At 31.8% G+C, this 11,322-nt stretch overlaps 1 protein-coding gene across 1 annotated transcript; it reads left to right on the forward strand.

Moving 5' to 3' along the window:
• Positions 1-1,956: 1,956 nt before the first annotated feature.
• LOC127705527 (uncharacterized) lies at positions 1,957-10,295 on the forward strand. The gene is made up of 5 exons (XM_052209855.1): positions 1,957-2,094; positions 2,637-2,969; positions 4,639-4,755; positions 6,747-6,827; positions 9,063-10,295. Exons 1-5 carry the CDS (start codon positions 2,034-2,036, stop codon positions 9,767-9,769), a joined length of 1,299 nt encoding a protein of 432 aa, XP_052065815.1. The 5' UTR covers positions 1,957-2,033; the 3' UTR covers positions 9,770-10,295.
• The last annotated feature ends 1,027 nt before the right edge of the window (positions 10,296-11,322 follow it).

Genomic DNA, 11,322 nt, shown 5'->3' on the forward strand with positions numbered 1-11,322 from the left:
AAGCAAAAACTAATAAAATTGAGGCAAGAATTAGTCAAACTACGATTTTCTTCATTAAAATGCACAATGTTGACATCATAATAACATCACTACTGTTCTAATGCTTCAGAGCTTGTGTATACTATATATCTCAAATATTTTTCGATATCTTGTCATCAAAATTGTATTTGTATTATTCAAAATAAATTTCATAGATTTTTAGGGCGATTATGAACCTTTCGTGAACATGCTCCTTTTAGCTGCAACATTTCTCTGCGCTCAAAATTTCATATATAGCATACTCATTTGTAGGAACACTAGTATATATGAAGGTCAGTTATCTTACCTAAAACTACTTAACATCATTTTCGTTCTTAAAAAGAATTCTAAGTGGTTTGTTCATTTTGCAAATTGTTCTAAGGATAAATTTTAATTTTCATGCAATTAAGGTCCAGTGTATAATTAAACAGTCGCGTATTGATATACATTTATATTTCTCTGGTCCGGCTGACTTCGAGATAACGAGAGTCGACTGTATTTTAAAACTTCATTGGTTTTATCCGTGTTCAGATGTTTAATTATGATTATTGACCTATGTGCTATTTTCGAGCAAAACAAACAGAAAAAAAAACACGGAAGGATATGAGGTAACCATAAAAAAAATTCTACCAGGAAATTTTTTAAATGTCATGAGGAACAATATTAAACCGATAAACTGGTTTTCCTGTTTGAATTGTTTTACACTAGTCATTTTGGAGCCCTTTATAGCTTGCTGTTCGGTATGAGCCAAGGTTCCGTGTTGAAGGCCGTACTTTGACCTATAATTGTTTACTTTTTACACATTGTGACTTGGATGGAGAGTTGTCTCATTAGCGCTCAAATCACATCTTCTTATTTCTATATAATATATATGTGTATGCATTATACAATATACATGTATATATATAATCACGAACAATATCATATCGATATACAGACCATGTATTTATATTACAAAATGTTTATCTATAAATTCTCGCGCAGCTATCGTGTTCTGTTTTGTCTTTTGGAACAGACCAATCTTCCATTCAAGATTTATTGAACTAAACACAATAGTTTGGTAACTTCGAGAAGTTTGTTTCATTTTCTTTGTTATAAACTGGACATCCTTAAAAAAAACACCAGAAAAACTATTTCCGCTCATTTATTATTCTAAGAAAAAGAAACTATACTTTTTAGAGCGTCACATTTTTACATTTTATCTACTGTAAATATTGAATAGTTGTTCTATTTGTGGATTCTTCTCGGTTGATGTTCGTGTATGGAATAAACCTAAATGAATAACGGAAGTGATTTCAAATCTAATCAGACCATTTGTTATTTTCCAGAGAATTTGAATTCGAACTCTGAAATAAACTTTTTGATATTTTACTATCATATAGGGTAGTTAATTAGCAATGGTTTAATAACTAAATGAAAGTTTGAAAACTAATCCCAGTGCGTGCATTACGTCATATGTCGTTTCCTAAGAATTTGTTTCGTTTTATAGAATGAACATATTACGAATTCATTTAAAAAAAAAAAAGATTTTTCATTATAAGAATATTTGATACACGAAGTTTGTTTTTAATTCCTGCTGTACTTTTTGTCGTCATTTTACAGGAATGAAACGAGGAAGGGGTAGTAAAATGTGAACTATAACGAAAACAAAATAATATTAAAAAGAAAACAGCACAAACAAAGCAAAACAAAACTAACAAAGTAAACATAAACAATCCACGCAGACACAAGAAAACAAAAATGATAGTTAGAAATCCTAATCTTAAAGATTCCAAAAGAAGGACATGAACACCATTTGATATTGCGCAAATAAACGTGGTATTCAAATGGTATAATAATCTCCTAACTTAATGGAGAGAAAATCATCGGAATTATTTAAACTGGATTCAGCGTATGATTGGATCCTATGCATTATGCACGACATAAAGCGCTTATTGACATTTATTAGAATCAATTGATGATATTCAAATGTTGGTAACAAGTATTCCTTTTAATTTAAGTTCAAGTTCTATTCAATGAAGGCAATAGTGAGGATCATTTTGAGAATGTTGTTTGCAATCTATTTCGTGAACAGTGGTATGTATATCTGTTTAGGGATCACGCAGGATGAAAAACTAAAAAGTCGATGAATATTACTCTTTGATTGTAAATCTATGTTTGAATTAAAATATTGAACGTTGTTGTCCAAAAGTATATTGCCTAAAATGACATTATTTGATTCATGTTTTTTCCAACAAAATTTTTCATACCACCCATATGCACATTTCTTTTTGGGAGTAGAAGAATTTAAATATATTAGAATAAGGCGATAACAAATTCCTGTCAAATAAAAACACTTAAGCAGAGAATAAATTGTTTTTCTTTATTGAATTTGTTTTTATTCTATGCAATTGCTTTGTATAATAAGAAACGTAAAGGTCTTTCCATCATAGCATATATTAAATATTTTATGTATATGTATTTTTTTAATTGCTATTTACTTGCAGTTTATGATTGTATAGAAAACTCCAATGGCTTAAGTAAGATATTGCGGAAAATTTGCCTAACAATATTTGCATAATTGAACATTTGAAATTAATCCTAACTGGCATGAAAGTATTGCTTATTTTGGATTTTAGTTTTAGGAAATGATATATGCAAGAAAAGTATTTGCCTTGATTGGGAACTGGATGTAAATAAGTTCACGTTGACCTGCAGAATAACAAATATACATTTAAGAGTTTTCATTGATGATCCATATGGCAAGACACAAGCAGTCTGTCTTCCGCCTTATCCATTTGTGTGTGAAGCATATTATAAAAACGGTAGTATGTCGTATAGTACAATAACAAAAGAGATAAAATTCATATTAAATGGAGAAACCGGTCGGAAAGTTGAAGGCTTCTGGGCATGTCGTCATGGAACTGGAAGAGACATATCTAGTGTTTTTGTTTCTATGATAACTACGACAGGTAAACTACAAATATAGCATGTCTTATTGTTAGACAAAAAGCAAAACACCATCTAATATTCCCCGCCTCTTCTGTATTACATTAATTCAAAATCTACTGATGCCTCAGTTTATTTTTCTAAAGTTCTTTGTGGAGTTTGCAACCATTTAAACATTTATATTTCGTCTGTAAAATTCGACAGTCTCAGATTCATCGTAAATGAAATCTAGACTAATCATCGTCAAAAACAATTAATTTCCCATACTGCAACAACTTTCGAAATGGTTCTGTCTGTATTAGCATATTCATCATTTTGAGTTAGCCTCTAGTCACTATAAAAAAATACTGAAGATACCATGGGGCCTTCAAAATTCATTACTCGAAGAGAAACTGACAACGCCATGGTTAAAACACGAAAAAAAATAAAATAAGATTAACAAGTCAACATACCACTACATAGAAAACTAAAGACTAAGAAATACGAACTCCAACTAAATACTGGGGAAAATCATCCGACCACAATAGGTATCAATATTCAGCATCACATGGGATAGTTGTTGGGTTGTTCTTGGTAAGTACAAACAACCTCTAATTTAGGAATATACGTAGCGGTACAGTATACTTATTCATGATTTTATTATGTTCGTCTATATCGATTTTGTTTACTGCAGTTTTTCTTCATTTAATATTCTTAAATTATTTAAATAAAATATGATTATGTATTATCAATGACAAAACAGACGATAAAGAAAGCAAAAAAGAAAAGAGGACCTTAATTTGTATGGATTTCACTAATTTATAAGTTTTACCTCATTTATAACGTAACTGTAACCATTGGCAGCTTATTCTATTTTTACATTGTTAAACTATCAGGTAAATATGAAACTGTCCATATTTTTGTCTCATTGTCCACGTCAAGGAATAATTAAAAGAAATTTATAAAAAACAGAAATCAAGAGGAAATTAAAAAAAAGCACAAGTCGATTAACATATTTTGTTGACATATTTGTTTGTTTTTATAGTGATTGAGATTATAACACAATGTTGACTGCTGTACTCCTATTTTTGACATTCTAACCTATTATGTCTGTTTGTTTTGTTCACACATTGTTGTCAATATACTGGAATTTTATGCGACTGTCATACAAGTGAGAGGTTTAGCTAGCTTTAAAACTAGGTTTAATCCACTATTTTTACATAAGGAAATGCCTGTACCAAGTCAGGAATATGACAGTTGTTTACCATTCGTTTGATGTGTTTGAGCTTTTGATTTTGCCAATTGACTTTCCGTTTTGAGTTTGCCTTGGAGTTCGGTATTTTTGTTGTTCTACTTTTTAAAAACAGATAAACGGCAAACTGACAAGCTATAATCCACACAACATTTTATATAAACAAAAGTTGAAACAAGACAAGACCAATCCAAAATATGAAATTGCAATCGAATGCTCAAGAAGGGTAGAAAGGTAAACAAACAATGAAATACAAATATGCTACCACATCCATAAGTATCCATTTGTATCTATTTAGTTTTTAGCCACTTTTATATTACACTTATCCTCTTCATCTCCAGTGGGACATAAGGCCACACTTTTATATAGTTTTCGGTTAGCTTCTATCATTACATATAATTTCATTTAGGGCTTAAACTCGTCTTTATTATTATTTGTCTTTGTATATTATTTGTGAATAGGTAGTAAAAGCACTTTAATAGTCAATTCCACGGATAAGAGGACGGACACAATTTCAACCCCAACACAAACTTCGTCTGCCTGGTCCTCTAAACTAATGGAGTTCAAAAATTATTCAGGTTTGTTTAAATATCACTAACTGTTAATACACAATATAAATTAGTAAATGTAGTATGATTGCCAATGATACAAAAGAGAGGCAAAAGATACCAAAGGGACATCCAAACATATAAGTCGAAAACAAACTGACAATACCAAAAAACGAAAAACGACGAAAAGACAAACAACAACTATCCAACATGAATACGAATTTAAGCAAAATATATAGGTCCCATATATAGAACAAAACCTAGACAGTATTCAGCTATAAAAGTCCCCGACATGACAAAATTGCCTGATTTATGACAAACAGTAAACGAAAAACGAATATGATGTATAGAAACCAGCGACAACCACTGAAATGATTTGCTTACAACAGTAGTACTTATACATCCTTGGCTTTCAAATTTTTAGGTTTTAGTGTTCCTGTTGAGCATTAATCCACAAAAGCGCTTCGAACTCCCATTTTGCTAACGTTTATTTTCATTTTCTATCACTGAGAAACTATTGTTGCACGGTTGTAAGTCCCTAATGGTATCATTAACTTAGCAGTCAAGCAGTTACCACTGACATGATTTATAGAATACCTTTGAAAATGTTCTTTCCATTAACAATCCAAATTTTTATGAATTGGTCCCATTAATATATAATCCTGAACTAGAGATTGAGGAAACCACATACAGCTTCCTCTGCCTCATTTTAGGACATGTACATCGAATCTGACTACAGCACTCATCACAGTATTACAATTTATAAAAAAAAACAAGACGATTTAAATTTTGAAATTAAAATTTGTTCTGTTTTATAACACAATGCTGACTGCTTTACCTCAATTTTTGACATTTTTACCTTTTATGTTTGTTTGTTTTGCTCACAAATTGTTGTCAATATATTGAAATTGTATGCGACTGTCATACAAATGAGAGGTTTAGCTAGCTATAAAACCAGATTAATTCCACCATTTTCTACATAAGGAAATGCCTGTACCAAGTCAGGAATATGACAGTTGTTTTCCATTCTTTTGATCTGTTTGAGCTTTTGATTTTGTATTTGTTAAGGGGACTTTCCGTTTAGATTTTCCTTGGAGTTCGGTATTTTTGTTATTTTACTTTTTTCCGACCTGAGCAGCAATGTTCCAACTTCATCCGCGTATGGAGTATACAATTCTTAACTCATATGATATTCATGATAATGTATGTTTTCACAGTTGTTGGGTGATGGATTTCAATTATTGTCATGTTTACCAATTATGTCTATATGGGTGGCCCACCCAATTTTTACAATATAACGGAACTATAAACAACTGTCATACAAGTGCGAGGTTAAGATAGCTATAAAACAAGATTCAGCCCACATTTTCTTCTAAAAATGTCTGTACCCTGTTAAGAATATGACGGTTGTTTTCCATTCGTTACATTGATTTGATACAATCGAGCGTTTGATTTTAGTCAGGATTTGTGGATTTCAACGTTTTTAATGTATCTTGGAGTTTTTTATTTTTTGTTAAATTCTCAAAATATAATAAGACACAAAGATTCCAACTCCCTCAAACAAATTGACGGTAGGTTGATATGGCTATTTTTTCAGTCCCCTTTTGGGCATATAGCTCCACAAATATGGTAGTGCTAATTGACCCGTGACTAGCAGTCCTGATTAGGTAAATCCAAAGTAAATCTTTTCGGACGCATTAAATGTATGAAAGAGAGGCACAAAATACCAAAGGTTTATTCAGTCGCATATATGTCATGTAAATCCGGAAGAGCACACAAACACTAAAAAAGTAGTGAACTATATGTTAGTTTTTTCTGAAAGCATCTAATGAACAGTTGAATTAAAGACAACAGTAGTTTATAGATGTTAAAATCTCCCACGTACATGAAGATGACACATATCAAAGTTAAAAACAACATAAGGAGAATCACTTAAACTCCTAATTGTAGAATCACTGTGAAATTATTTGTCTAATAATTCAACTAAATAGAAAACAATTATCCTTTCAATGCTTAATCAGATTTGACGGTCAATGAAGGATTTCAATCAACACAGTTCATGTATACAGATATGGAACGGGAAAAAACAAATGTAAAATTAGGTAGGTAATAATTTTGCAGTAAAATTAGGTATAAGATGATCAATAAAGAGAAATGCTGTAAAAAGTAAAACAACAAAAATACCGAACTCCAAAGAAAATTCAAAACGGAAAGTCCTTTAACAATTGGCAAAATCAAAAGCTCAAACATATAAAACGAATGGAAAACAACTATCATATTCCTGACTGTACAGGCATTTCCTTTTGTAGAAAATGGTGGATTAAACCTGGTTTTAAAGCTAGTTAAACCTCTCACTTGTATGACAGTCGATTACTGATTTAGACAAAAAACCGGCCTAAGGGAATACATTAAGACCAAAATATAAAAAGACCAATACCGGGTCTGGACAAACGTCGCTGCATGCAATTGATTGAGGTAACATATGTACTGAAGCATAACTGGTCATTCTCTTTTATTAAAGACAAAACAAATGTGACAAAACATTTCTTTGTACAATGATTGTTGTAAAATTTCGGTAAACATGAAGTAGTTACATGGCGGATGTTAACATTGACAACTCTTTACAGCTTAAAATATTCAAGCTGCAGACTAATTATTTACCCATTTTTCCTTGTACAATAAGTTTAGTAGAATTTCCAACGATCGACAAACAGAAAGTGGCTGTACGACGTATGTAAAAATTGCTTATTTGCTACAGCTCAATATTAACTAGCTGCAGACCAAGTAGTTAATGATTCCCAGCCAAGAAATATCTTCCGGACGGACAGACAGACAGACTGACAGGCGAATGAACTGACAGCCGGATAGACGGACGGACAGCCGGCCGGACGGACGGACGAACAGCCGGACGGACGAACGGACGGAAAGCCGGATGGACGGTTTCTAGACTTGTTTTCGCCTTTGGCGAAACAGGTAAAAAGAAAGACTGATTACAGTAGGACTTATATAAGAAAAGACTAAAAAGACTAAGCATTATAAAAAAAAACTATTGTGAAACGTATATGTGAAGGATTCTAAACCGCGATGGTACTCCGAACCGCGATGGGCTCGCTAAAATGCGATAGTTTGACACTGAAGTGTGTTTTTGAAGACGCTGAATTGCGACGGTGACACTTTTCCTTTAGAGTCCTCAAAATAAACATGTTGTGAACAATTCTTCTGAAAGCCAATCTGTAATTCAGAATTTACATAAAACTTATAGTAAAACAACTATCAAGTCTATTATCAAGAATGGAGTTTAATAATTTCCCAATACAACTTATTATTATAATACCTCTATAATCAGAAAGATCATATTTTGAATCTGATTTAAATATTGGTATAATATATCCGGTTTTTCAATGTTTTGGATAAAAATCTGTGCATAATATACTATTATAACAATTTTACATAAGACGGAAGCAAAATTGATTCACTTTATTTGAGCTTTTTGTTTGAAAAGCAATCTAACCCAGTAGATTTACAGTTATACAATGCATGTATTGCCTTTGTCCCTATTTTCTTTATAAATTTAAAATTAAAATCAATGAAAGTCTTTCTTTGTTCTTAAGTACAAAGCGTATTCCTAAACTGTAGTGTTTTTACACATTTTTTTAAAAGACCGTACTCAATTCTTGAAAATGTATCTCGATGTGTTATATATTATTCCATAATGGTCAATCAAGTCATAAAAATCTTTAAAATTTTTTTTATAACGTTCAAAAAATACATTTTGACCATTGGGTTGACTGTTTCATCGGGTTTCGACACTCTTCAAGGAGTGTTGCCGATTACGCGGTAGTTACAATATAGTATAATACAGTGAGAAGAGATGGTTATATAGAACCGATTTGTTTGTGCTATATATTCTATCTGTGAAATCGTAAGAAGTTGTTTTAATCCGTCGTATAAACTCATACCACATCTTCTTATATCTATAAATCGATTGCTCATTACGACAATGAGCAATCAATTCATGACTATTGAACAGCAGTATACTACTGTTGCCTCTATTGAACTATCGAAATACAATCATCCGACAGTATCAGCAGCCAAGTAGTCAGCACTCCTTGTGTGTTATACACAAAACGTTGATGACCTGTGCAGGATTTGGCACAACATTTTTAAATTTTCAGCTCCTATAATCATATTCAATGTCGTATTCGGGATGGACGTATAACTGCATGTGATGATTCGAGCATGCACAGAAGGCGATATACAAAGTAAAAATTTTCGTATTACGATGTTATTTTGAAATGATATTTAAATGAGATATCAAATTATTTTGTTTATTTCAGGAACCATCATAAGTAAATTTTACGGACTGTTTATTGGAGCAGCTGTGCTAGTTTTGATTATGTTTGTTGTATGTTCTATCTGGATCAGTCGTCGATTTACAGACATTCAGTTGAAATTAGATGCAAGAGTGCAAAACCATTTAAATCAAACTGAAGAACATACAATGGATCTGAATGAAAACACAGACGAGCGAATAGACAGAATGTCAGATTATGATTCAATAAACGAGAATGAAATGCTTCCGTTTTCATCTGTTGTTGTCTTTGGTGACAAAGATTCAAGTTTAGATACAGACAACATTGCAACAACTCATACATGCATCCACGAGAATACTTCGTCTTCAGACAACTCATACCTGGAGGTAATCGACGATAGTACATATCTGAATCCTTATCAATCCATAGAAGTTCAACATGATTCAAAAATAGATCATGATTACTGCACAACGTCAGGCTCTAATTTCTTAGAAATGTGCTCTCCAAAGCTTACTGAAAAATCATCAAATGAACAATCTTCTACATGTTATACGGACGTCAGCAACAATCATGGCAAATTTGATGTTACAGTACAATCTGAATCACCAGAAATCAACGTGATTTGTTCTGAAATTCTTAAAGAAAAGACTTTATTTACTGTAAAACCTGATAACAATGAGGCAAACGATGCCTGCATCTTTCCGTCTCATTCAATGAGTACTTTGCTTTAATAAACATCGCACATATTGTGCATTATATGGTTAGGGTTAGGTTCATTTTATTTTACGATGACAGAGCTGGTAGATCAATATGAATTACAAATCAGCATAAACTACTTTCATCTTAACAAATGAACTTTTTGAAAGGATTAACGTTTAGACGAACAATAGAATAAACTAAAACAACTCGCAATTCTTTTTAGGGAGTATGTGATTGAAATTTGAAAGGGCATACAATACAAAGATAATGAAGTATGTGACAATGAAATCAAAATACAATTTTAAATTGCATATTGAAATATGGAATTGCACGCATTGAATTTGATATGGTGATTCCAAATTTAAATTTAAAAATTGGAAAGGGAAGTCAGTCGTTGTTGATTAACTGGTTAAGAACCCAAGATAGTAAAAGCCGTTGTCATTTGGAGTAGTATTGTTAGATTCGCAATTGTACATTCGTCCAATAGGAATATTTAGTTTTTACGAATGTATATTAACATGCTAGTTAATATTCTGTATTAAAGGGAATGAAAATTATCGTAATTCTATTTATGCACGTTTGCTCGATTTTGTTAGTTTTAATTGAACTGTATCATATTTACTCACCCCTAATCATTAAGGACCACAAATGATATGTCTAAAACTCTAATATAACAGCTATGGGTATTACAAAAATTGAGAACTATCTATATGTCTTGATCTTGTTCATCACTAAGCATCTTCTGCATTTATCTCGGGTAAATAAGTGACGTTGTGATTGGTTAAACGCCGTCGTGCGTGGATTCCCATAGGGGGTCGGCAGATTTCATAGGGATATCATGATGTCGACGTCATCGATTTATGTTATTGTATTTCATTGTTTATTCATATACAAAATTTGGCAGGAAAAGTCCACTGTGCGTAAAACAAAAGATTACTACTGACACCCTATGGATCTATAGAGGGTAACTATAATCTATAAAGTATTCGACTTTTGGCATCGCCCCTACGGATTTTACTAAACCTCTATGTATCTGTAAGGTTTCAGTAACAAACTGTGTAATTTAAGGTACTGGCCTTTTATATGCTTGATCTCTAATGAATAGTTGAACTACAGGCATGTTTTTAAATCCAAATCTATAATAGCATCTTAAAATGATTTTTAATATAATTCTATCTAACTTGTGAGTAAAACTCACTTTATTTCAATAATCAAGTAGCAATGATTACCATATGATTGAATAAGTCAAAATTTCATTTTTAGAAACTCTTAATTTATAAAACCTTTACATCGTTCATCGTATATAAGCATATAGTCCGAATACTCATTTGGTCCGGACCATATACATATGATTTAAACAAATACTAAAAATAAGATGATTTTTGACGGTTTTTCTTTATCCTTTTAGGTTTTTGTCATTTTAATGCTACCAAACGTCGTACATGTTTGACTTCCAAAAATTGACATCTCTATGGAGTACATTTTTTTTTTTTTTCATTTAGCAATCTTAATCAGTATCGTCCAGTTATTTCTTATTATGACTTATTCCGCCTTGTTCCGCTTGATAACAATGTGTTTTGTCAGT

The sequence above is a fragment of the Mytilus californianus genome, unplaced genomic scaffold (assembly GCF_021869535.1).
Source record: "Mytilus californianus isolate M0D057914Y unplaced genomic scaffold, xbMytCali1.0.p SCAF_6, whole genome shotgun sequence".
In the NCBI taxonomy this organism is placed as follows: Eukaryota; Metazoa; Mollusca; class Bivalvia; order Mytilida; family Mytilidae; genus Mytilus; species Mytilus californianus.